General features: G+C 41.6%; 2 protein-coding genes across 2 annotated transcripts; one reads left to right on the top strand and one right to left on the bottom strand.

Annotated features, from left to right (window-relative positions):
* The first annotated feature begins 2,709 nt into the window (after nucleotides 1-2,709).
* On the top strand, nucleotides 2,710-10,918 carry igfbp5a (insulin-like growth factor binding protein 5a). The gene is made up of 4 exons (XM_079672848.1): nucleotides 2,710-3,621; nucleotides 8,349-8,515; nucleotides 9,021-9,140; nucleotides 9,326-10,918. The coding sequence occupies exons 1-4, from the start codon at nucleotides 3,291-3,293 to the stop codon at nucleotides 9,461-9,463; spliced, it is 756 nt and encodes a 251-aa protein (XP_079528974.1). The 5' UTR covers nucleotides 2,710-3,290; the 3' UTR covers nucleotides 9,464-10,918.
* Nucleotides 10,919-11,474: 556 nt separating this feature from the next.
* igfbp2a (insulin-like growth factor binding protein 2a) lies at nucleotides 11,475-24,002 on the bottom strand. Its single transcript, XM_079672847.1, has 4 exons — nucleotides 23,502-24,002; nucleotides 16,512-16,693; nucleotides 14,158-14,298; nucleotides 11,475-12,035 (listed from the first exon to the last, which is right to left on the bottom strand). The coding sequence occupies exons 1-4, from the start codon at nucleotides 23,950-23,952 to the stop codon at nucleotides 11,871-11,873; spliced, it is 939 nt and encodes a 312-aa protein (XP_079528973.1). The 5' UTR covers nucleotides 23,953-24,002; the 3' UTR covers nucleotides 11,475-11,870.
* Nucleotides 24,003-27,633: the final 3,631 nt, after the last annotated feature.

Here is a 27,633-nt window from a genome sequence, read left to right as displayed (position 1 = left end):
AGCAGCTTCAGTGTCTTTGAACATACAAAGTAGTTCAGGATATGAAAGAAAAGCTGGAAACAGAAGCTGAAGAACAATGGCAGAGAAAAAGAAGGACGTTGAGGAGGGAAAGGGGGGAAAGATAGATGAGTTGAAAGCTTCTGTATATGAGTTCTGGTTCATACACAGTTTGAAGACTGGCCAACAACACCTCTAATAGAAGCAAAGACAGGCAAGGTTTAATAATCCATGGAAGAGAAAGGGCTGTGGTATTGGCTTGCTTTCACAGAGAGGTCAAAGGTCAACAATACTGGAGCTGATGTGCTTTCAGGAGCTATGTCCTAAATCACAGGCTGGGTCTCTCAAAGAACACAACATGTAAGAACTAGGACTTGCACTACCGCACCATAATACAAAGATATAGACCCAAAGAGACAAAACTGATGGTCCTTTACTCCTCAAGTGTTAAATATATAAAAAATAAAGTCAAGCCAAGCCAAGCAGATAAATGGCGACGAAAGACACTTCACACAGTAGTGCAATAAGGAGAAAGTAGAATTGGAAAATACTTTTTGGTGTTTTCCGAGTAAGTTACTTTAAAATTGGGCTAAGATTTGTGGAACCGATACAAACTGTGCGTAAATTGTTGACCCTTGAAAAAGGGCGACTGTGGCTGTGAGGGAGTGTGGTCGTCTTTCAACCAGAAGGTTGTGGGTTCGATCCCAGCCCATGCAGTCAACATGTCGATGTATCCTTGGGCAAGATACTTAACCCTGAGTTGCTCACGATGGCATGGCCAACGGTGTGTGAATGTGTGTGAATGTTAGGTCCTAGAGTAAGGTACACTGCTCTGTATGAATGGGTGTGAATGGGTGAATGACATGTAGTATGTAAAGTGCTTTGAGGGGTCTTAAAGACTGGATAAAGCGCTATATAAGTACAGTCCATTTACCATTTTGATGTTGTAATGTGTACCATTACCGCCTTAAAAGGCTATTTCTCTGCTAAAGGAACTCTATGGACGTCGCTCACAGAGATAGCAAAGCATTAAACCTTTTCACAGACCTCAACACATTTAGTCCTGGCTTAATTTCGAGGAAAATCCCAAAGCATTAATCTCTATCCGGAGCCGCTATATCCACCATCTGTGCATTATATGGCCCATATACACCAAGTGACTAAAACCCAAACTGTACAGGAAACCCAACCTTTACGGACGCTGTGACAGGCTTTACGAACCTGAGAAGCACTTGGACCACAGTTCCTCCATTTCCAAGTGTAAATATATTAGAATTGCCAAAATGCCCCTGTGAAATAAATCATAAATGTGTAAAGGTTTGTTGCTGGAAGACAGATGTGGCGCACATGGTTTACAATGTGAATGGCGCTCTTTCTTCAAATCTGTGAAGGTGGCATGAAAAGGGTGCGTGGGTGATGACCTTTCCGACACCTGTGACGACATTTGAAAACTGATACGGAGCGAAGGTCAAGGGCAAAGGCAATCAGGGGTCGGATGATCTGAAAAACAGTTTGCCGACAAAGTTCCACAAAGGGGAGGAAGGGTGAAAGAGGAAGTGAAACGCGACACGGCAAAGGAATCAAAGCTTTGATGAGGGTTGACCTTTAAAGGTCAGTTTCAGCACTGACTGACAGAACAAACGGAAGAAGATGATGAAGAATAACAGGATGTAAACACAGAGGCTAACAAATGAAATAAGTTATGATTATTCCAAGAAGATAACAGTCCCGGGGTTAAAATCATTAAATAGATTCCACTCAGAGATATTGGTATCTGCCAGAAACATCTGCTCAGATATCTCGCCGGACACTGACCTCACTGGGTCACAAAACAGGGTCAGTACAAGTGCAGTTTGACCTGACATCTTACAACGAGTTATTGTGCGGATCTTTTGAGAACATTTGTTAGGAATAAGAGAGCATCGCACAAATATTTAAAGCAACAGTACTTTGAACAGAGATCCAAACCCAAAGATATCTGAGGGGAAAGAAAACAGCTTGGCATGCGAAAACATTTGGAAATACTCTAATTGCAAGGACTTTTTGGCAAACGAGTAAAGATATTGAGGGGATTCCAGGGAGAGATCGGACCGATTCCAAATCTGACCAGCATGTTTGGGGGTCAAGAACCTTGGAATTTGTGTATACAAATGGAAGAAGAAACCAGTTGGATTGTATCTTGTGACAGATATATAGATTATACATTAATGTCCAATTTAACATAGTCTTTCATTCATGCTTCAAGTGACTGCGTAAAACAGGCAAGCCCCAGCTGGAAGCAACCACAAACACAGTGACCAATAATCATAATATTTCCTCCATAAAAGAAAGAATCCTCTCACTATAAATCTATATCTTAACAGGCGATTCAGTTTTGTCAACCCAAAATAGTTTTTTTAGCAACACACACCACCTGTTTGTCCTGTGTGTGACATGAATAATGTTGCATTAGGTCACACTTTCTTTCTTTTCTGCCAACTTCTGCAGCCATTTTGATGTGACTCTTCCCTGAGAGGTCTGTAAACACTAAAACTACTTTTCATTTCCACTTAAAATAACTTCCCAATCTGGCAGCACAGTTAGGAAGTTCATTGGCTGCCATTCAAACAAAACTCTTCAACTTTTTTAATTAAGTTTCCAGAATTATTTCAAGAAGAGATCCGGGTGGCTTTCACTACACTTAAAATAAGAATTGCTAAATAGCCACTGTGCGAGGAGAGAAAGACACAAGGTCTTATTCAGTCGCCTTCAGGAGCATCGTCTCCTATCTGGCAGATCTGGAGGCATGCCAGCACCCGCCCTGTGGAATCAGCATCGCAGCGCACGGAGTTGACAAGTGCGCCTCCCCCTCCAAACGTTGTTTGACATACCCATCGTTGTAGGCTTTGCCTCTGGCAGTTTCTTTTTTAAAAGGCAAGCTCAAAGCCACAGATTATACATTTTGCTCGCAGCCCGTGCGGGATAAATAACCTACAGAGAGAACGACAGCGTGTAACAGGCCTTTTATCTCTCATTTGGAGACGAGTAGCTTGCGCGTAAACGGCACCGGGCATCACTGAAGGTTGATATCCAGGGATATTATTTTGTTATTTTAATATTTTGCAGGGAGGGAAGACTATTCGTGGATTGTGAGCATCGGATGCAGTGATATTTGAGCGCGCAAAGCACCTGTGGATGCAACACCCCCTCTGATGCTTGGACTCAAATCATTCGCAAAGAAAGGATTCAGCGTGAGATATAGTTGATAATCGTTTCCAACCAACGCCCTGCTTTTAATATACGAGTCTCGCGCCATGCTGTGGAGTGTTTCCTTGCTGCTTCCCCTGCTGAGCATCACCGGCTGCGGCTCGTCCTTCGTGCCGTGCCAGCCGTGTGATCAGAAGGCACTGTCCATGTGCCCGCCGGTGCCGGTGGGCTGTCAGCTGGTGAAGGAGCCCGGCTGCGGCTGCTGCCTGACGTGCGCGCTCGAAGAGGAACAGCCGTGCGGCGTGTACACCCGGCCGTGCACGCGCGGACTCCGCTGCCTGCCCAAGAATGGAGAGGAGAAGCCGCTGCACGCGCTGCTGCACGGCCGGGGGCTGTGCAGGAACGAGAAGTTGTATAAAATGCTGCATCCTTCCAAAGGTATAGTAACCACTGAGGTTCTAATGGCGCTTAAACAGGTCACTGACTTTAATGCAACGTTAATGAAGCCATTCATTGATAGCAGCTTAATATTTTATTCATTGTGCAGACTTTCTTTTGTCTTCTTCCACCTATTATATCCCACTGGCTTTAAAGTTATTTACAGTGTCCCTTTAAGGCCGGCATCTATCATATTTATGTCAGCTCTGATAGTGTTTCATAGATTCAAAGGCTTAATGTACATAATACACAATATCTAAAGTGCAGTTGTGGCCAATAATGTAAATCTTAAATCCCTGGCTATTCCAACAGTGCAGCATACATACACTATACTTAAGACAAAAAAAGAAAGAAAAAAGACATTAAACAGTGCAAGAAAACAGTGGGTTTTTATTACAATGATTGTGTTTCAACCACATATGTAAAAGGCTCTGGTCCAAAGAAATAGCAAACAGCTGTATAATGATGATACTCCTCCTTTGTCAGGGCTGGAATTTTAATGAAGCCCTCTGACACACACATAGAGTCAGCCAGTGATGAATTAAGAAAAGCTGAACAAATGTGTTCCAAAAACACTCCACACACCATGTCATAAAACTGAAATCCAGTATGTTCTTAAGGTGTGCGATTTAAAAAGGCGAGGTGTAAGTGCCCTCCCTGCCTCTCTTATGTGAGTCACCTCGCAGCCCTCTTTGAGACGGGCTGACACCTGTCATTAAAGGCACAGGACTCAAAAGCCCCCGTGAGTCTTGACCCTGTGAACTCTGTCAACAATTGGCGCGGAGCGTCGATCAACCTGTCATCTGGGTTTGAAAAGCCCTGGTGGGGCTGCGAGCCGTAAATCAGTAGGTTTCGTGTGAGTGGCCCATCGCCTCGGGGCCCCCAGCCCACATAAAACAAGGGAGAAGATTACAGGTGGTGCTCCGTGCGGCTCCTGGTTGGCTCCGCTGAATGGCAGTTCAGGGACAGTCACTGTGTCTGCTGGGGAGCATTGTGGGAAATGTTGGCCTGTGACACTCTCTTCATGGTCTGATTTATCCCTTTTCCCTTCCTCTACAGTTTCTTTTTTCTTTTGTCAACTTTCCTTCATCCACCACCTGTGCCTTTTCCCACACCTAACCCGCCTTTATGTCTCTCTATTCTCTCTCATCACACTGCATCTTCTCCTCTTTCACTGCCTGGCTACTGTCCCTCTTCATCTTTTTCCACCCTATTATTCTTCCCACCCATCCACAGTTTCACCATTTCCCATTCTGTGTTATGCTTTACTCTCATGCAGATTGGAGTTTTGGTATAGAAGCAAATCTACTCTGGAAACAAAAATAATCTCAGTGGTGGGGTTAGAGCTCAGGACTGAGCCAAAGAACCACAGTTTATTGGCTGAGAGTGAAGTCCAATAACAAAGGCAGAAGATAAGAAAGATTGCCATACACATGTATCACATATGTGAGGATTTATACCATTATATGTTGGAGTTGCTGCACTCTTCTCATCAGACTAAGCTAATTTAGAGCATCTGAGAACTTGTCGTATACCCAAAAATCTTCTTTTCATCTCCCTTTCCCACACTCTCCTCTGCTCCCCTCCCACCACTCTTTGTTAGTCCCACCCTGGTCTCTTCATCTGCCTCCCTCCCCCTCTCCCCTCCCTCCCCCTCTCTCGGTCACGGCGCTGCAGGCAGGCCCAGGCTGTGCCATGATTCAGCAGAATGCAGGCTGAGCGTGGGTTACTGATCACCCCATCTGTCCGCCCGTCAGCCGGCTTCTCCGTTAACTCTACATCTCATGCTGAGCGCACATAAATTAAACAAAACCCATGTGCACACTTGTGATAAATACACACATCATTACATTTTACAGAGCTACAGAATGAGCCAAAAAGTATGCTGCATATAATCTAGTAGGAGCTGCCAAAAAGCTTATCTATGCACTTGAAAACATCCTTAAGAACAGTAATACACCATGTGTCATGTTTGCTAGTGCATGACACATTAAACTATTGAACTGCAACTTTATCCGGACAGATTTCACATTGATTTCCAAGGAAGGAGTTTTTCTGTGACTGCAAAGATCACCATGTTTCACAATTCCAACTCGAGGAAAAGGGTGAAGAAGCAATGAAAGACGTGATCAGTCAGCCCAGGTCAGATTAGACAAACTCGAGGATTAGCAAGTGAGGACTTGATTGGGTTTACACTGGCTGCTGATCTGCCTCAGCTTTCAATGGACGGAGAAAAAAAGAACTGTGTCAGCAGTAAACTGGAGGATGGTTCTTGCTTGTTTCCAAGAATTTGGAATTATGTGGATGGATGACATAACCGTGATCCTCTTCATCACTTGGGGTGTAAGGGTTTGCCAGATTTTAAGCATAATTTGCAATGACCTAGTTTCCCCCGCCCAGTTAGCTTAGTTTAGCGATCACGCCAGTGCAGAAATGTGGAATCTGCCGAAATGAAAAAAAGTGCGTGTCACAGCAGTGGAAATGGGCCAGCGGAGGCTTAAGACACATAAGGCGCTTTCACACCGCAGTACTTTTCCCACAAAGGTTCATGAGAATTTAGTTCAACAGAACTCTTTAGTTCTGATGAACTAAGTACAGATCGCGTTCACACCGGAATAAATCCCTGGGGGTGGATTAGGCAAATGAAGCCGCTGACGTCACTTCTTCTTCTTCTGCTTTGGGTTTATTGGCAGGCCGCAAACAACTTCACGGCGTATACTGCCGCCCAAAATCCCCGGCCGGAAGTCCCCGGAGTTGGGGAAGCTGCTGGGACTCCCAGCAGCTTCTACTGAAGCCTTCCGAGTAAATAGCCAGAACGCCGACACCTCCTCATCTCCACCGCTCCCATGTTTTATTTTGTGTTGCCGTAAATTAGTCTCTCTGCGTTTCTGCGCAGGGCTAATGCTAATGCCAATAATGCTAATGCGAGGATAATAAAACTGTGGCTTCACAACACTTTTTTTGAGTTTTACGGGGCGTGGTTTGCAATCCGCCCAGCCAATCAGAAATATAGCTATTTTCTCACAAGAAAGCCGCATGAGTCCCTGCTCTCTAGCAGGGACGGAAAAGGGGGGTAAAAAGGTTCTCATTAACTAATTTTAGTTCCGGCTCTTTTTGGTGTGAACGCGACATTTCGGAACTATGTCGGAACTAAAGTGGGAAAAGTACTCCGGTGTGAACGCGGCTATAGAAGGCCGATGCATGTTTAAAGCTTTAAATGAAGTGAAATATCAGCATAAAAGTGCTTTTGGGAAAGAAAGTCTCTACACAGTTGTTGCGGTAGGATGAATAGAGGGTGGGACGAGGCAGAGGGGCGAGCTGAGGTTTGAGCGACAGTGCGCGGCCCCCGAAATGTAGCAGAGAGCTGTATTTTTGCACAGATGAAGGCTGCATGTACATGTGGAGGTTGGGACACAAAATGGGCTGCGGCCTTTTCTGGTAGTCCGCCACATGACAAGTGTAATAGTATGTTTTCATGGGCCTGGGTGCCAGGGTGAGACTAAATATCTCATTTAGGTCACCGGCTATATACGTTTTAAAACCCCCGGTCTACATATACCCCAAACTGGCAACCTAGCTTGCCATAAATGTAGGCTATGTTGTTCTGTAATCTGTATGTCAACACTTCGGATCTGAAGCTGGCCAGTAGCCACTAACAGTGCTAAATAAGCATTTAGCTGCTGCAGTGAAATCATCACGTCGTGTTGTGTGACATTCTCCTGTCCTCTTCCACCATGAGTTGATATTTACTTGTTAATTTTAGGCCAAGTGGGAGCCATCATTATGCTTTTGATTTTGACCCCTTTTCTTCTTCAAACAGTCTCTTGAAAGCAGTAGAAAAATGCTTTGAAGCCTTGCTCTGCACAGGGCTAATATTACACCCGTGGACATCAAGTTGTTAGTAATAATTGGTATCGGGTTATTTTATTCCTGCATGTCTGTAATTTGTAAAGATCCGGTGCACCAACTGCACTGTGGTGAAGACAGTTCTCCCCTGATAATAGTAGTCCTGTGTGAATCAAGCTTCACAAACACATTCTTGTTCTTGCTTTTGTTCTTGTGTCAGTATTCTATCATCCCATGCTCATATTCAAGTTTTATAGTAGTTTGAGTCAGTCCTATGTGCACATGTACAGTATGAAAAAAACATCCCTGTGATACAATACACATTCCCATGTTCGACAGCATGCAATCATTAGTTTGCAAACAAAGTAAACTAAACATTTTGATACAACTGTAACCTTCTAAGTGGGTTTTTTGTGTACCTAATACTGTTGTGTTCATGTTTAACATTAGCATATAGCTCATGTTGGCTTACATGAGCTTAAATGTATGCTTAGTAGCCAATTTTACTTATGAAGGATTAGCACGATAAAACAATGTGTGCAATATAAAAGAGTGGAATTTATATATTTTTGATCTATAACTACACAAGATTTTCCGCCATTGGTTCTGGCGAGGCCGGAGCTCTGCAGTGGGATGCTGTAGAGAAATATAGAGATATGAAAAAGCAGAGAAGAAGTCAAAACTGCTGATGATCAGCTTTCCAAATATTTTATGGGGGAGGAATGTATTCAACACTTTTATTAGGCCTAAAGGATAAACTGTTTATTTTGATGAGGATATTTAAATATAACTTAAAAGAAAAGCCCAGAGGGCCCCTTTAATAGCCCTCAAACATGCATGATCATGGGGAGTGACCTCATCTGTCCTTGCCTTTCTATCAGACAGAGAATCTCAGCAAACCAAAGCGCCCTTAAGAGACCACATCAGCAGTCGGAAAGCCCAGGCCATGAGGCAGGCCAAGGATCGCAAGAAGCAGCTGGCCAGGCCGGGACCCTCCAGCAATCTGGACTTCTCCCCGCTGAGCCTGGATAAATCGGAGCCTGAGTTCGTAAGTGAAGCAGAGACTACAGTCAGGCATAGCAGAGGGAAAATCTCACTCAGCTCAGAGGGGAAATAAACATAAAGAAACTATTTCTGACAAATTCAAGCCAAGATGCCCCGCAGGGCAACTTTCACACATACAACAAGGTGTGAACACAGTCGAATGCCAAATTACTGAAGTACTCATTAGTGGAGGTATTTCCCGTAATCACAGCATCTGGTTACCTCAAATGTCGCCAGGAAAACTATTATACTAAAATGTAAAAATAGAAAGAAATAACCAAATCCTATTGGTTTAATCCTAAAGTAGTGGTTTAACAAAACTACAGCTGCAAAGGTGACTTAAATATTCAATTTGGAAATCAACCTTCTAATCAACTCTATTTCAATATAGATATTTAGGTCTTTAACCTGTATTACCTTCCTGTCTTGATGTCATTATTGTTGCAGAAATAGACACAAAACACACATTGTAACCATGCACACACTCACACCTGTGTCTGTGTGTGTAGGGCCCATGCGGAAGGAGACTGGATAATCTCATTCAGAGTATGAAGGACACTTCTCGGGTGTTGGCTCTCTCTCTCTACATCCCCAACTGTGACAAGAAGGGCTTCTTCAAGCGCAAGCAGGTACGAATAATCTATTAAAGGTCCCCCAAAGGTCCTCCTCTTTTTCAACAATATATTATAGGTGTCAGATATATACAGAATATGTCTCTGAAGTGTTTGGCCGAAATACCAACCAGATCATTGTAACATGCCTAAAACCCCTTTATTTCCAAAGTGCTGACTCTGTGTTAACTCCACCGTTGCAGTGTAAGCCGTCTCGTGGTCGGAGAAGGGGGATCTGCTGGTGCGTGGACCGATTTGGCGACAAAATCCCCGGCATCAACTACACCGAGGGAGACCTGCAGTGCAAAGATTTCGACAGCAGCAGCAACAACAACGAATGAGAGGGAACCTCTTCTTAAACCCACCAATCAAGCTAGCACACGTCATGACGGCCAATCAGGAAAATATGGCACAAATGCTTCTAAGTATGGCCAGGTGTGATGGACTGTTTTTATTTGTTTGTTTTTTTGAAAAGCGTCACATGTAGGTCTTAACGCCCCATTGACCGTATATGTTTGATGGTAGCTAACACCTCACCTCTTCATATCCATAGATAATAGAGGACTATATATATTTGTATTATATTGATAATATGTTGTGTACTGAGTGTATCCTAGAAACTATGAGACAAGACATGTTTTCAATGTGGCTTTTAAAGAAAAAAGGTTGTGGAGACACAATTGAAGAGTTCTCGGTCCAAATTAGCATTACCTTACTAACTGTTACATGTGAATGACAACAGGATGTAACAATTGTTATTCCTGACTTTATATCCTGCCGACTAACACTAAACGCACCATCTTTTAGTCTACTTGTGCAGGAAAAAGAGGCAAACTGTTCTGGATTGCTGTCGAAATCCTGTTTTCCTCTCAAAAAACTGTCCATGGAAAGAATCCACTTCAGATGTTGGGTATGCTTATAAATCATTTTCTTTAGAGATGATTACTTTCTTCATGTCAATCAAGCACTCTTAAACAAGCATATTGTTCTTTAACAGGTTAGATATTTGGCCGTCCAGACAACTGCATCCACTCTTTGTAAATGTGTGTACAAATTGTGTCTGTATGTGTGTACCTAATGTGCCATGTCCTTATAGTCCTCAAATACAAAGAAGCTTAATTTCTCACTTGAGCTACTGTCGGACCAAACGTGGTGCCGAGCATTTCCCTCCGCACACAAATCGTATGCAAAGGCCCACGCGCTGTTTGTGTTTCCGCCTGCAGGTTGTAAGTCTGCTCTCGGTCTTTATCGGCTCCTGTATCCTGTTAAGAGCGAGGTTGCTGAGTTTGTATGGAAATTAAAGTGCCTTCTGCCCTACGCCACTTTGAATTGTATTTGCGTGTGGTCCCGATTGTGTTGTCGAATCAGGGCCAGCACAAAGGAGGTAAACAATTTGAAGTTTGTATGTGCCGTGTTTGAGTTTTATTTTTAACACAAAAAGAAACGTACAATGACAGGGGACAACATTTTCGTTCTACAGCTCAACATTTATTTGTTATAATCTTAATGTTCATTTATTGACTCGTATAATCTCAGACATTCCTAATGCCTAATCACTATATTGTGACATAAGGAGAGCGTTGTGTCATCAGCTTATTCTTCCCCACTGTATCATGACTCTAGCACTCATGTAAACGCATCACGGTGACACTTTGAACATTTAAGAATCTCAGTTAAAAAAAAGAAATGTGAACATTTATGGTGAAATATTTATCAGGCGTGTAATTGATGTACTCGTTTTATTTTTTTGTAATGACAAATCACTATTTAAATAAAGTTCATGTAGTCACAACAAAGCCATGTCAGCAGTTTTGTCTTCAATGTGTGAATTGTTGAGTCAGTGTATTTTGTGACTGCTATCTGCACGACCTTCATACTGCTTAAGACACATAGGTGATACTCCACGAGGGTGTTTCCATCTGCTGTCATGGCGATACTGGTTGCCATGATATAACTCATAGGGGTCTAGCAAACATGTTTTTTTAATCAAACCCATAGAGGGTATGATTTATTTTGGCTTTATCATCAATAAATGTGATTTCAATTCTAATATAATGCGAATTCCCACTTGATTTTTCTACTTTGGCATTTTCTAAATATGTTTGGGGTCCTAATGGCAAGTTTCAAGTCTTCTTCAACACATCTTTATGTTACAACTCTTGCATTTAGAGTAAAATAGATGACAAAGCAGGTTTAATCACACTAGAAAGTCTAAAATAGTGAGAAAATGCAGGTGAACAGACTACGAAATGTATGAAAAGTTTTTCTTTCCTTTACATTAATACAAATACTACTGCATCGAGTGTGCCAAATTCAAAGTGTGTTTACAAATCAAAACACAGGCAGGCCCAATTTGAATTTATTACCTTTTTAATAGCATCATCTGTTAATAAGGTGTAACAGTAGTCTGCAAACTAGGACATGAAAACACACCTAAAAACACCAAACATGTTGAAGGCTCCTCGTTTTTCAACACCTACAGTAAAAAACACTGATAACAAAAAAAACTGAGCAATAATTAGTAAAGCTACCAACACTCTGAACATCTACGAGGAAAAGAGAGTCTTATCTCCCGTTACATCCTACTCAGTAAACTGGATTCTAAGACTTTTTTGATGGTTAATATTTCAAACGTCACTGTCATCAAATGAACTACAGGCACACACACACACACACGAATATAATATATAGCTTACTCAGAGGTTTTTTGTTCCCAAGTACTTAACAGTTTTTTTGTTTCATGCCACATTATATCTGGGCCATGTCAGGGGTCTCCAGCTCCAGCTCCAGGTCTCTGAGGTACTGGCTGCAGTTGGGGTCTCCCCTCACAGTGGGGGCTGATGGGATAGTTCGGCCGGTGTGGGGGTTGACGCACCAGCACTCGCCCCTCTGACCATGGAGGGACATCTTGCACTGAAACACAAAATGCTGTCTTTATTTCTGTGTGTTTTAGTTCCTTTTACATCATGCAACCCTAAAAAAGCATATGAAGTGTATGTGCAGAAATATTGCATCAGGTTAACAGAGCCAATGTTTCTTGCTGACATAGTGAAAGATAACACATTTTAAACCCAATAAAAGTGGTTTTAATATTTAACTATTATTAGGTAATTTGTCATCATTCCAACAACCCTTAATGTAAATGTGTGGTTTGTGCAGGAATTTGCAGAAATAAATTGTTACTGCACTTTTTGAGATTCTTTTCTTTATATACTGTATATACAGTTTAAATAGTTAAATCATGGTGAAGATAATGTCTTAAAGAGCAACTTGCACGTTTTTTTTTTACTAGATTTATGCTTAACCTTGCCTGAAAATGACAATTAAAAAAGTTAATTCAGGATTTGATGTGTTTTACGAGACATAAGGGCAGGAATTCAGAGGGGAAAGGAGCCGTTTTGAGCTCTGCTACTAAGAACTGTTTTTTTTTACTTCATACGTCAAACGCGTCATATTACGTCACATGGGGGAGCAACTTTCTCGGACTCGTTCTCTGCCCAATCCGCGGTAGTAGTTTGTAGTTGGTTTGAGCGGTTGTGATTTAGTGAGCTGGTTTTTTTTCGGCAATTTTACATTGCATTTCATTATTTTTAATCATGGTGACAAACTCCAGCCTGTCAGGACATCGAGTCCACAGTTTCCCTAACAGGAAAAGGACCGGAGCTAGCTTTCGTTCCTGGGTGTGTTGTGCGAGGTGCATCCACCTCCCTGCAGCACATACTCTCCACAGCTGAGGCCTATCAAACAAAACATTTATCAGGAAACCGTATTACATCTCTCTCCCCCCCCTTCGCTCCTCTCTCTCTCCCCCCTTCGCTCCTCTGTCTCTCCCCTCCGGTACACAGCACCATAAGACGTAGTGTGGAGTTGCATTAGGTAACGCGAGATACGGCTGATATTTGCGCATTAGTTTCTGTTATATCAACAGTCCTGCCAGTAATGTAACTATATTATCAATACTACTTTAGTTATAGCCTGATATGTGATAGCTAACTTTACAATATTGTGATGTGACCGACATTAGCTTAGCTAACATTAACTGTAACACCGGTCACTCACCAAGACGGGGTGCTAGTGGATCGCTAGTGGATTGCCGGAGCTGTATTGGATTAAACATTAACATGCTTATTGTAGTTGTAAGTGCACTGTCTTGCGGCCATCTTTGATGGAGCATATGTGTGGGCAGGAAAGGAGTGAGCAGAGGGTCGAGTTGTCGATTCTTTTTCTGTTTTCTGTGACTATCTTCCTCACCCTCTCAGACTTTCAGTTGCACGCTACTAAAAAGACGCGCTACCATGGAAACCAATGGTGTAGCTGTATTAAAGTCCGAGTGGAAACAGTCCTGAGTAAATCTGATTTTGTCAGAAATCGGGAGAAATGCAGGAGAAATATAACCCCGGGAGGAAACCGGGAGAGGGCAGTGAAATCGGGAGTCTCCCGCGAAAATAGGGAGGGTTGGCAAGTAAGCGTCACACCACAGCTCAATTTCTCTCCGATGGCCGTTATTTCTTCTAATCCTTGGCTACTCCTGTTCTCTTGGACGCCGAGCAGGCTCATAATTATAAGGTTGTGGTCCGTCATATGCATTCGAATATACATTTTCAACCTCTTCTGTGTCAAAACTAGCATTGTGAACCATGTTTATTCATACGTTAGACCGGCCGCTCTCCCTGATGCGACGTCACTCGTGGGTGGTCTTTTTTTATGCAGAAGTAAAAATGTCTTACAAAAAGGACGCCAGATGTCACTGTAGCGTATATTTCTGTATATATCTTTTGGAAAATCTAGTGTATACATCATTTTCCTACACATTTATTCACAGGGGTCTCTAACCTGCAAGTTGCTCTTTAAATTCCCTTCTACATAATCAAAATGAACACTATAATAAGATGTAATGTTTATTTTACTCGTAAAATACAACATATGTGTGTCTTAAGGGGTGGTAATGATGCTTTACCGACCTTTTTCTCCTCTAAATACTTCCATATTATGCTTCTCCGTTAACAACCTTCTTCCCCATATTGACTCGACTCACCTGTTTGAGGTTATACTGCCCCCTCTTGTCGCAGTTGGGGATGTGCAGGGCGTACAGGTCTTCCAGGGGCCCTCGGTTATCTCTGAAGGGCATCTTAGATATCCTCTCCAGGATCTGGTCCAGATCCTGCTGACACTGAGTCTTGAAAAGAGCAAAAACAACAACACATGTCATGTTTACAGGCCCTTATTGCAGCATATGGGTGTGTTGAAGTCACAAGATTCTGTGGGTAAAAAATGTGGCAAAAAAAATCCCTTTTATTTGTTTGAAAATATGGAAGGTGTTCTTTTGTTTCACAAATCTAATTTAAGAAGTGCAAACATTCCTTCAAGTTCGGCAAAACTCTTCATAAACACTGAGCTGTGTTTGCAAGGGAATCTGTAATTTAGACAGGCTACATCAAATAGCTTTTAAAAGGCACACACACATTGACACACACACACACACACACACACACACATAATAAAGCTTAAGGGCTTTCTTTAATGATCAAATTAATCATGTGTTCTTGCCTGTAATGAGTAACAACTCTTGCCAGTGACCTCAGGTTTACCTCACATCTCCACAGAGCCAAATGGCTTGGTGAGACAGTTATACGTTTTCCGGTGCACTAATAACGTTTCAATGATTTTTATGGCATATGGAAAATACCACGATGCAGGTCCACTTGTGAGACCAAGCTCTGTTTCCCGAGGGGGCCAGGTCAGAATTTATTAAAGGGCAGTGCATGGTGGGAGTTATGAATGGAAGGAAAATTAACTTTGTGCCATGACTGTTTTTATCCCGTTCAAATATAATTTGGTCTTTACTGTTTTTTCCTTTTTGGGCTTTGAAATTGCAATTTAAATTATCTTCATATGGCAATAAAACACTTTGCACCATGCAAACAACTTCAGCTGCTGTAACACAGGGCGGCGACACTGAACTGCTCCACTTCCCTCAGTAAAAAGAAAAGTTAAAGTAGTGTCTTCCACACCAACAAGACTTAAGGAGATTTACTAGACACATTTAAAAGAAATACTATAGCATATATCATCGCATTGTGTTAACAAATCTTCAGTCTTTTCTAATTTGAACACGTTCAAAAATAATGTAGGTGTATTCAGAGTTCCTTTAAGTGTGGTTTTAAGACTTTTAAAGATTGGTTTAATGCAATTTGGAATACAATTTAAGCTCAAATATCTGACTGCTCTCCAGCACGACATTAATGCAAGAGGCATTGTATATTTTTGAGATTAAACAATGCAACGTCAGAAAAAGCGATTCATAAAACCTACTTCCCACGTATATTTATTTTTTGATTAATATATTCACTGCGTTTAATGATCTGCAGAGACCTTAAACTACCTTTAATTAACTTAAAGTGCACACATCATGCTATTTTAAGGCATATATTAGGTCTCAGATATAGGCCTATACATATATAAAAACATGCCTATGATGTGTTTTGCTCAAAATACAAACAGATCATGCATTTTAGACATCCCTCATATCCCTCTATTCCAGCCCTGTTAGAGAAACGCGGATTTTGGGTCCCTAGCTTGAAAAAAAAGAGGAGGCGGAGCTAATGCCTGACCAGAATTCTACCGGAGATAAAGATAAATTCTGCAGTGATAAAACGCCATCCTGTTCTAAACCACATCAAGGATTATTTCTGAAACAGTATGGAGCTCAAATGCTTTTTCTCTTGCGGGTTTATCACAAGGTGAGTTCCTTTTTTTTATTTCCTGCTTTTTAAACACATGTGCTCTCCAGTACAGGTTAGCTCTGAGTGTTAGCGAGGCTTGCTAATGTAAACAATATCCATATTACGTCCAAAACACATCAGGCATTGTTTCTGATAGCAACTTTCTTTGGGTACGGAGGAAAAGAGAAAGGGTTTTATTTTCTGACACTGCGTGAGTTCCCCGACGCACCGGGGACACATATTTATGTATAAAAGACATACTTTAAGTCAAAGAGTGAAACCACCCTGTAACTTGACAAAAAGCAGTGTGATCTAAATCAGATATTATACAAAAATGTATATCAAAAAGAAAAAGAGTGCCACATTGGAAGGAGTGTGAAACATACATTTGTGTGTGGTCTCTATTGAGGAAGTTTACTAGGAAGCGTATGTTATTTGGTTTTAGAAGACAGCAAGAAAAAAAAAAGAAATAGTAAGAATTAATTGGGGAAGTAATGCTCGAATGGAAAAACTGACATGCGTCATCGGACTACAACAAGCAGACTTCGAACATAGAACACAGTCACAAATTAGTGCCGGATAGAATGCATTTCATTGAATTTAATCATTTAAGTGACTTTAAGCCAACATTTCAATAGCTAAATCTGTCTAAAGTGATGTCCCTCACCTGTTTGGGCCGTGCAGGCTTCACCTCCTCCACCTTGTTGGTCTTCATCTTGGTCTTCATCTCCTGTCTGTGCTGGCGTACGGCGCTCTCTTTGGGCCCCAGCCAGGTGGTCTCTTTGCTGGGCTTCCTGATGGCCGGGACCTCACTCACACCCTGCTCAGGCAGCGGCTCCACAGCCTCATCTGCAGCGAGGAGACACAACAGGAAAATTATAAAAAATCTATAGTAAGGAATCTCATAAAACTTGGCGATCATTGTTCTGTCTTTTGACCACAATTCTTCTAAAGATGGGCTGTGAAGTATCCAGAGCACTGTGAAAGTGCTCAGAAATGCATCAGCACAATCGATGAGTCATGACAATCCTTTTCTTTTCTCACAGAGCGAATCAACCACATGCAGCTCCATTAACAAGCCTGTGGGCTGAGAGAAGTTGGCCACTGTTTGTCACAGTCAGGTTTCCATGGTTGCTTTTTTTCCTAACTGGTGATTTAATTTCATGAGCAGATGTGAAAAGTGGTGATAAATGGACACATTTATTAGGCATTGAAACTCTAAAACTTGTATTTTGAGGTCGTTGCTGGTACATCAAAAATGATGGCAGAAAAATGTTTTAGGGCTAAAAATGCTTTAGGGTCAAATTAAGTGTTGGGACAACCTACAATACATCATTTTTTTTGTTTTAAATGACTTTTTGTTGAAAAAAGACACAGAAACTAAGCAGCTTAAGTGTCCTGAATGCAACATGATTTTTAAAAGAACAAGGCCAGTACACATGATGCACAACAATAGAAAAATCCTCACTGTGCAACAATAAATATATAGTTTTAACACAAGGAAAGGTAACAAGGAAGTCATATTTAAACATGAAGCAAGCGTCCCACTTCCCTTGACAAAGCAAATGCATTGCATGTGTTTTTCCTGTCCCTGAAAATACAAAACAGCAGAGTCTCTGTGGCTGGAGATTCCCCAGGCGGTTCTCATTCAGTTTGACCGTCTCCTCTCTCCTTGGAGTCTTGTTAAACATCAACCCTGAAAAAAAACCCTCTCTTCAAACAGATGGAGCAAACAATGTGAGAGGCCATCAGGTCCAACCCAACATGTTGTTTCTGACAACAGAGCATACTTAGAGGTGGACGGTTGACAGAGAGGGAGAAGAAAAAGGAGCGTCCTTCCAAAGCAGCGGATTTTAGAGAAAGAAATGTTACATGAAAGCAACATTTCAGCTCTGTGTAGCTAGCAGTACAGGAAAGTGTTTGTTTTTACAGATTTTCCAGTTCAGCATATATTTCACCTATGCAGGGCTTTATCTGACACCCGAAGGAAAGAAGGGGAAATAAGCACAGACAGTAGAGAAGGTCAAACAGTGGGCCAGTAAGTGGATAGTTATGCAAGGGCCAGGCTGTAATGTGCAGACTCGTTGAAAGGCGTTTGCAGGACAGAGAGTGTGTGTTACCGGTGGAGGTGGACTGGAGAGGCATTCTCTGCACTCTGCAAGAGGTAAATTTGACATCCGGTAGTAGAATATGATTACAAAAGGCCTAAGAGAGAACGGGAGAAAGGAAATTCCAAACTAAGCAATAACAAGGTGCTGGCGCCTTTTGCCATCAGATAGATCTGGTGTTGTTGGACTTCAGCTCCCCTCATGACGCTCCACCGTGCTTTCTCTGGCTCTCCTTTGAAGTTTCTTTCCCAAAAAAAGGGGCAAAAGTCAACTGAAATCAGGTGTGTGCTCTCGCATGTGTGTGCAGATAAACACACGACACACTCATTGAAAGATATTGGCGGATGGGGTGCCTTTTCTGTTTTGCTGTCTTACATAATCCCCACAGAAAAAAATCCAAGTGCAACACCATCACTCCCTCTCCTCTAAGGAAACCGGAGATTAACACACACACACACACACACACACACACACACACACACACACACACACACACACACACACACACACACACACACACACACACACACACACACACAAACCCACACACACACACACAACACAAAAAAAAATCTCCATCTTGAATATACACACACACTAACACACAGGGTCAGGACCCCACTTTCAGGGGGCGCTAGGCCTCTGCAGACCGAGCCGTTCCACAGCGGTGGGCTTGGGATCAGCAGTATCAACAGAGCAGCAGGCCTACTGTCCAGTCTACTGCTTGAGTTAATCCTCACACAATGGCCCGAGAGGCTTGCTTTCTATATCTGATCCATGTCGAATTCCAAGATGGCACGTAGGCCAGAAGTGTCATGTCTGATTGTCCAGATTCTGGTCAACTGAGCAAATGGCAGACTTGGCCTCGGGTGGAGAATGGAAAGCATGGAAAGCATTCTTGCTCCATTATTTCCATAGAAACCAAATAGAGCCTTGTTCTTTTGTCAGATTTACAAATGGATGTCATGTCCTTCTTAATTCTTGCCATGTCGCTGAAGGGATGTTGACAGGTTAGCTAGTTGTGGAAAAATCCAAGGGAATTCATCAGAAAGTTAACATTTGGAAAACACTTTTGTGGCCTCTCCTTTACATTCACTTGAAAACACACCAAAGGGAGAAGAATCACTTTCCAACTCCGACTATCTGATTAAAGACTTTCTTTATGTCTTTATTGAATACTTGAAGAAGTGTGTATGACTATGAATGTCTAAAATTAGCTTACCTGAGATCACCTTTGACGATGCCTTTGTATCAAGGATTCTGACTGCATACAAATCGATTAGTAAAGCGCCAAACTGACTCTGGAACAGAAGGAATATTATTCCCCCCAAAACAAACCATCCCTCTTAATGTGGGAAGGAGGAAATCTGTTTCTCAAAAGGTCTTTTAATGCAGCTCGGACGTGTGAAATAGTTCATTTAAGAAGTGGATGAAAGGCACTGCAAAGGGTAGCTGCAGTCCATCATCCATAGCAAGGCCTAGAAACACAAATTCAGCAAAGTGAAGATACGTTTACCTTCCAGGCTTTCTGGCCCGCAACAGATATCTAAAAGCAGGCTTTGGACAGGCTCTGGCACGTACGTACACAGCGCGGCATCCAAGGCCATCTCGCTCTCTACCGGCACCGCTGGGTGAACTCTAGGGCGATTGTATGGGCCCTCAACTAGGACGTGAACAGAGGCAAGCTGGAACACATCGAGATTGTACAGAATCAAATGCAGATGGACCGCGGAAGGTGAGATATGTGAGTAGACGGAAAACACTAAAAGTCGTGGGGTTGGTTTTAGATAACATCAGCGTGTAGAGGATTTCACTGAAGTTAAGAGAGAAGAAGAAACAGATCAGGCCCCAACAGTTCCACTCCGTCCACTGTCAGTATTATTTCGGACAGTAATGGTATTGTCTTGAATCGCTCATGACCAAAGAAAGGGTTAGTGGGAAGTTATTCTGGATCTGAATAGGCACGAGGAGATTCTTGGCACAGGTACAAGTGATGTCGACGCCTCGGGGAAGATGGCGCAAATGCCCCTGTTTGTAGAGAAGCCTGGCATGAGGGGGGGGGATTATCTCGAAGCTATTTCAGTCCTACGGGCTCCGTTTGGATGCCCCCGCAGGTACACAGGAATGCCCCCTGTCAGCTAACAATGTTACATCAGTCGCCAGGTGGCATAGGAGTTTTCCGCTTTTCTATCCAACCCATTTTTCTCTTCATAACAGATTGTATAACACTATTGATACAAAAACTGATTCTGGTTAAGTTAGGGTCAAATAACCAATTATAGCAACAAAGTATGGGCTTTGTTTAGTCTTTTTAATCAACTGGTTCCCTATAGAGGTCAAATATAATACGGTCCAAGTCAAAACAACTGAACGCTCATCAAGTACGATTAAAGGGACCTTTATTTGGGTCTAGGTTTCTATGGGAACAGAATATCAGGTGATGCTGCGCATAAACAGAGAGGGAAAGTCGTGGGTGTTCGTTTGGAAAATTCATCTAAGATGGAGTGGTTTTGTTATTAGTCAAAGTCTGATATTGAAATGAAAATAAACGTAGTTATATTAATCAAATCCATCCAAGTTTACCATGAAATATTAAGTTGCTTGGAGAAGAAATCTTTTTTACAGTGTGCAAACGTCTGATAGAGATAATGGAACCAAGATCAGATTGGGAAATATTTCAACATGCATCCCTTCATCTGGTTTTAAAACATGTGGATTGCTTTGGTATGAAGCCTTAGAGATAAATACAAATCTATTTGAAGACGTACTTTATTTAATCAGTTCTGTCACCATGTTAAGTAAAAACGTACAAAACAAGCCTTTTTATTTTCTCAACATTTCTGTGTAGTTGCCTGCAGTGTAACACATGCAGGCAATCACTCGTGCAGCACACACACACAGATCAGAGATGCTGAAGGCCTTAAGGGGGGGGGGGGGGATAAGAGCGCACAGGATTTGGTTTTGGTCTTTTTCAACCCAACCAAGTGCAATTTCGTATTTGCATTTCAGACGTTCTGGAGGGTCCACATGTCTGCGTGCTCACATCCAATGTTAAGTCTGAGCACCACAGGAACATCGCGTGATATTTGTTGAATTCAGTCCCTTTTCTCTGAGCAGTGCTTGCATTTTCAATTTATTTCATATCTGGGATCAAATCTTGTCGGTATATCAGTGTTTTTGTAGCTATGTAGACAAGAAAGCAACAGCTATATTAGATTTTAATGGAAGTGTTAATCATTAGCCTCAAAACTGAATTTGTATCTTTTTAAAATGTATAATCTCCTATTCACTCATCTTAATGTCCCTCCTCTGACTGATTTCAACCTCTCTTATGTTCCCTATCTTACCTCTTACATAATGATTCCAAATTGGGGAGAATATTGTCTCTGACCTTTGACCTCTATAGTGGTTTGCAGTGATGGGGTTTACAGAGATTGTAGTGCTGCTGTCATTTTAAATTCCTATGGATACCCCATTAATTGGCATAAAACAAGCACTAAAACCAGGATGCCATGTATGCAGTGGCCTATTAGTATCCAAATAATGCAGCTGCAATATTTCATACTTTGATTAAATACAACCACTTAATCGTTGTATAATCAGCCCATTTTTCTGAGATTAATGCCAGTGGATTTTAGCCAGAACGTTCAAGTTTGCTCTAAAAATCCCCCGGCTTCTCCCTTGAGCTGAATTTGATCATAGATTTCATTTCTTCCTCTTTTTGCTGTGTATCCGAGAAGAATTTATGACAGGAAATCAATTCTGTGTATAGTCTGAAATGGGGCCAAAGTAAAAGCAGGAGACTGACAGTAAGCATCCATAACACCAAGAGTATTATTTTATATCACATAACATCTAATGGCGTAAAAAAAAAGAAGCATTTTTTTAAGCTCATTCTGCGTTATATGACCTCTAAGAAAAAGACCCTTCCCTGAGTCTTCTCTGATAGATTTGTGTGTCTTTGTGGTCATTTTGTTTCTCCCCATTGTCAATTTGTGTGTTCTTTTGTCTCTTTATTGTCATTGTGTGACTTTTTGGTCATTTTATGTGTCTTTGTTTTCAGTTAAATCTTTCTGTAGACTTGTTATGTTTCTATGGATTATATTGAGTCTCTTCCTTGTACAAAAACATTACTCTCTTATCTTTTGCCCTTGAGAAGTTGCTATACACTTTGACCATGCACTGTGACACAGAAATGACTCTTGCATCCACAGCAAGGCTTTTAATCCATAATTCAGAGGACATTTTGAAGCTTTTACCGGTAATCAAACTGAATCCCAGAATTAGTATTGACACAAACTGAAGAAGAAAACAAATTGCCTTCCTGTTTCCTTGACATGCTTTGTCCATGCATTTTATTCTCTTCTTTTGCACTTATGTAACTTCAAAAACCTTGTGAACCTTGCTGAATAAGGTTGCATGAATGTGGGATTAAGTCCGGATGGTGGCTGATTATCAAACCACAAATGTGGCGTGGAGCATTTTTGACCTTTTTAAAGAGTGCTGCAGAGTTCTGACCGAAAACAGGGTTATTCTGAACGCCATCTAGTTTCCCTACGCTCCAGGAGTTCAGTGCCAAAACAAACACGTGTCAGTCTGGAGGTAAACTCTGACAAAGCACGGATTAGGAAATGAGTAGAAATCACACTGCCGCTGGCTCCACTGGACACTCATTGACTGTGTGCTGCTTTTTATGAAATCATCCAATTAAATGAGGCTGTTTAGTTTTCTTCTTCACTGCGACCTGTTCCTGTTCAAACACAAACCACATGCTGGCTGCAGGCCGCACGGATCTTCATTGTGATCATCCTGCACATTAATCTTAGATCATTTTCCAGGTAGACAGCCCATAATGTAGTTACTTTAAACACCAGTTTATTGCTATTTCTGGTCAAAGCCTAAAGTCCACTTTTCCAATCAATACAGCATTCCTCCTGCTGTCTCCCTCTCCACTCCCCTTTGGAAATGTCAACATCAATACTATGATGTTTTCTGTGTCTATCCAACTCATTCTAAGAACTATGCATGCCACTACCTTGTTCTCTGTTACAGTGCTTTAAAGACTGATTTGTTCCGACACTGGGAAAGACTGGAGGGCCAGCTGTTCGGAGCATAGTGCATGCACACCAGGAGGATCCTCAACACTATAAACATGTCTATGCAACATTAACAGGAGTGTAAGAAAATTATGCAACAAGCATAACATGAACCATATCTGCAGTATAGTTAGGAAATACAGCAATAGCATAAATGATTATGCAACATAATAAAGTGCTCCAACAACAGATTTTTTGTAGTAAATCCTGAATGCAAATGGTTTAAATTATTAAACAATGCATGTTAAAAGGATGCATTGCAGACTTTAAAGCAAACTATACGTAAAATCATAACATATATCTTAAAGATATCATGCACTATTGTATAATGGTCACACAGATTGGAGCTTCATGACAATGCAACATTTCTACACTATTCTTCTGGCTGCAGTCTAGACAGTGTCATTAAAAATTGATGGGAGAAAAAGAACAGGATCCAGTAAACTGACTGACCGCTGGTCTGCTCCCGCTGCTCCTGGCTGTGAGTGGCGGTCTCGGGGTCCACTTTGCGCCGGCACTGGCCCTGGCCCTGCACCAGTTGCTCCAAAGGAACCTCCGAGTCGGGCGTCGGGTAGCACCGCAGACCGGTGGCGCACCTCGGAGTGTACACGCCGCACATCTCGGTATCTTGCTGGGCGCACACGGGGCAACACCCGCAGCCCGGTTCGCGCACTATCTCCGCGCAAGTCTCGGTGAGCCTCGGGCACAGAGCCTGGCGCTCCGCGGTGCAGCCCGGGCAGCGGAACACCATCTCGGCCAGGGAAGCACCGGCGAGAGACGCGGAGAGGATCAGCAAGCTGCAGCCCGCGTACGACAGCATTGTTAAAGGCATGAGGGTTTGGGTCATTATCATGGGGCGATGGAAGGCAATCCCAAGTGAAAAAAAAGGGGAAGAAATGTGCATGCGAACAGGTGAAGCCCGGGGCTGCGAGGCTGCTGGGTCCTACAAATTCCCAGGTTTGCTCTAGGGGCCACATGTGGGTGTTAATCTGGGAGCATCGGAAGACGTTTGTTTCAAATGTTATAGTTTGGCTGGAATTTTTGCACAAGTATATTTTCTTATGTTATATTGGAATTGTCTAAAATGGCTCAGAATGAGAGCATAAGTCATGTAAATTAAAGATAATTCATACAATTAAAGTGTTGAGAATACAGCTGCATGATTAGATGAAATTACAAGCCTCAACTGTTTAATGCTTTTTGCAACTTCCTCTAATAGGGATACAGTGAAAAAACAAATATTGAGGATGAAAACACATGTTTATAAAGAGAAATATACATATATACCTATATAAATTAATATATCAATGAGGTTCACAAAAACATGCTTTATATTTACTCTCTTGGGTCCTCTTTAGCTGACCCCTGACCTCTTTATGGCAATAACAAAGTGATTCAAAGGCAATTATCAATAAAACAGTTTGGCTTAATAGAAGTAGATGTGAAACTTGAGCTGGTGCTCCAGTTTCAAAAGCAAGGCAGTAAATCACAGCTCTGGCAGTAAGACTCTGCATCAATTTACATAATACTGTGCCGGTTTGTTTCAATCAGCACCGTCTGCCCAAAACTCCCAGAATGCATAAATAAATAAATAAACAAACAAACAAAAGTTCTATGTGCCATGCATTCCTCACGTGGAAAGACCTCCCCACCCACCAAATGTCCATTGACACTCAATTAAAAGTTGCCAGCTGCAAGCAAAACGTACATGCCTGTGTACAGTAATGCCACTGTGCACGTATTCAGAAGTGTTTCCTATCGATCAGCGAGGGCCAAGCCTTGAGGTGTCGTGTCTGCCGACGGAACAGGCCCCTATTAACCCTGTCCAGTGCGGTTCACTAATCGCTGTTTATCCAAGAGCCCAGAAATAGAAATGTAACCTTACTCCAACTAAATTCAGATTATTTAGTTTTGTGGGTGCCCCCTGATTTGATGCTATTTGGCCCTATTCACAATTGGGCATCCTGAGGGAGAAAGGGCACATTTGAAGCTGTCTAATATCTCAGGGGTGGGAGTCAGGAGGACGCCCAGAAGGCTGTTTGCTCATAGAACCTCATATGTCACTTTATGAAACCATGGCTGGAAAAGCAGCAGGATAGCGGCTAGCTAATAGGCCGAATAGGCCGCAGTATCTACCCATGTGTGCAAAGTAATCCCCACCAAGGTCAGTTACTTAAATTCCTCCCTGTGGAACTGCTAAGCAAACACAAACTCTGGATAAACTCTACATTGATAGAGGAGGGTATGGGATTACAGATGGGCTGAGGACACATACAGTACATGTGCCTCAATGGGTACACAGTGACTGGGTTGTATGGCAGATGTCATCTCCTACAGTGAGTCTCAAAGTTCTGCCTTTTCAGCACATAAATGAAGCTCATGTGATGAGTTATAGTTGGTGATTAAGACATTATTAAACACTTAAAATGTGTTTACAACTGAAGTGGCGTATAAATGATCTATTAGTTGCTCATGTAAATAATAAAAAGTAGGGTTACAGCTGTTATTTCTTTAGCTTATCAATCATTTTAAAAGCTTTTTTGTGATGTATGACGTGTTTCCAAAAGAAATGTGAGCACATCTCTGGTAAACAAAAGATACATCATATTTTTTAATACAAACTTTAGCATGATGTCTTTAATTGAGTACACCCCTAATAAAAAGGGGGTTGTTGATATAAAGTGTGTTCATATTACAAGCCATATACAGCATGAATGTATATATATCAGGAAATTCACCAAGTTGAAAAACGTTTGCCAACACAAATAACTCCTCAGAATAGGCCAAATACTAGAATCCTGATGATTTGGTGACATAAATTACTATAGGCAATTCAAGTTTGTAAGATAACATTACATTACATCTGACTTTGAGTGTTATTTTGAAAATCAGCGATAAAAATCCAGCTTTGTTTCATCCTTAGACGTTCTCTAAAACATATTTTACCTTGTGTAATAAAGCTTAAGCAAATAATTTCACAAACAGTCTCTAAATCTAAAATGCATATTCCCAAAACAAACACAGTTAGGGTTAGTTTTACTGTAATGTTGGCTCTTATCAACTGAAACAGGCCCCTAAAGACCTCCTCATGTTCATTTTTCAGCCTCTGATAATGAATGAGTGCGCTGTTTAGTGTTTGGCTTTGATTGCACTTAATTAAGGCTCCCTTTGCTTGGACTACTGATGAGATAAGTACAGGCAATGAGTACGGGGGTTGGAAAAGTAATTCATCATCTGATTAGTGGGAACGCAAGGAATGAAGTCACACTTACATAAACTAAACAGCTGGTTATGTGTTTATATGCTACATTTAAATGTTCCTTGTTGTGCATCTGAACTGCAAAGGAAAGAGTCCATACGGGTAAGGAAACATAGCTTTCATGCATGCACAGTTAACAAACGGGTGCAATGTGCAACATCTCACTGAATGGAAATGTTTACCAAATTGCAGTACATAAATCCTTACATGGAAATGTTGGCATCACAAGTCCCAAGTGGAAAAATGCTTATGTGTGTATGTGAATGTCCAAGTGTTAGTGTGTTTGTTTGCTGCTTAGCAACAAAGTGATGCATGAGCAAATTAGGAAAGTTTTTGCTTTATTTGCTCATACACATCTTTGTGAAGAATCTGCCACAGCGTAACGTACTCCCCAAAGAGACAAAATAAAGACCTGCTAAAAAGTGCTCTGTGAATGTGTTAACACGTTGCTTTACAGTCCAGAAGTTCAAGCCTCAGCCTGATTATAAGCTGATGTCAGTATTACACTATTCACTGACATAACTGTTTTTCCTCTAACAAAGTTTCTACCTTCTAACTAAAAGCATTTCACCAGGAAACAGACTTTTTACAAACAGATCATGTCTCCTTTATTCAAAAACCACTACACTTTATTGCCATGTAAAGTAAAGCATTAGTAACACTCACTTTATTTGGCCAACCAGCTACCCATCTACATTTTTCATTGCTGCCATGACTCGGATATGGTTTGACCAACAGCTGCCAACATGCAGATGTGGTATGAGACTCAAGTTGGTACATTTGACAGATGGCATTAATAGAAACCTCAGAAACCACAAAGCATTTGCCTAACTACCTGGGACTTAAAGACTGAGAGGCACAACAGATCCTAACCCAATTTAAGTCAATACGTTCAAGATTTGAAATGCTGTTTCTGGCTTTATGGTTAAAAGAAAGACCTCCTTTTCAACAAAATGATGTTTTTGTTGTTGTTGCTATGCATGGTGCAGCAGCTTGCTTTTTTAATGAATGGTTGGATGGATTCAGTGTCTTTGCTGGCCATAGTGAGCACTTAACTGGACTTTTTTATTGGCAAAAATCATGTCTGCATGCTTTGTAAATTCTGGGTTACTCGCTAAAGGGCGACACCCAGTGGCCACCTGCAGTAAGTGTTCAAATGCAGCACAATTAACAAAAAAGTGCTAAAGCAGCACACAAATGTACTATTTGTATGTCATTTTAAGATAAAGCTAATGTTTAATGTAGTTATCTCATATTAAAAACATACATTTTATAAGATGTGACAGCATTTGTCAAGGAGTTAAAGGGGAAAAACACTGAAAACAG

This window comes from Notothenia rossii (assembly GCF_949606895.1).
Source record: "Notothenia rossii genome assembly, chromosome: 3".
In the NCBI taxonomy this organism is placed as follows: Eukaryota; Metazoa; Chordata; class Actinopteri; order Perciformes; family Nototheniidae; genus Notothenia; species Notothenia rossii.
Note: the sequence above shows the minus strand (reverse complement) of the source record. Positions and strands in the feature narration are given on the sequence as shown.

Excerpts from the sequence above, each read along its gene's own strand:
- igfbp5a (XM_079672848.1), top strand. The coding sequence starts at position 3,291 with ATGCTGTGGAGTGTTTCCTTGCTGCTTCCCCTGCTGAGCATCACCGGC. Across the intron at positions 3,622-8,348 it reads AATGCTGCATCCTTCCAAAG|ACAGAGAATCTCAGCAAACC; the intron begins GTATAGTAACCA and ends CCTTTCTATCAG. Across the intron at positions 9,141-9,325 it reads GCTTCTTCAAGCGCAAGCAG|TGTAAGCCGTCTCGTGGTCG; the intron begins GTACGAATAATC and ends CCACCGTTGCAG.
- igfbp2a (XM_079672847.1), bottom strand. The coding sequence starts at position 23,952 with ATGCACATTTCTTCCCCTTTTTTTTCACTTGGGATTGCCTTCCATCGC. Across the intron at positions 16,694-23,501 it reads GCAGCGGGAGCAGACCAGCG|ATGAGGCTGTGGAGCCGCTG; the intron begins GTCAGTCAGTTT and ends TCCTCGCTGCAG. Across the intron at positions 14,299-16,511 it reads AGCCTGCACGGCCCAAACAG|ACTCAGTGTCAGCAGGATCT; the intron begins GTGAGGGACATC and ends GCTCTTTTCAAG.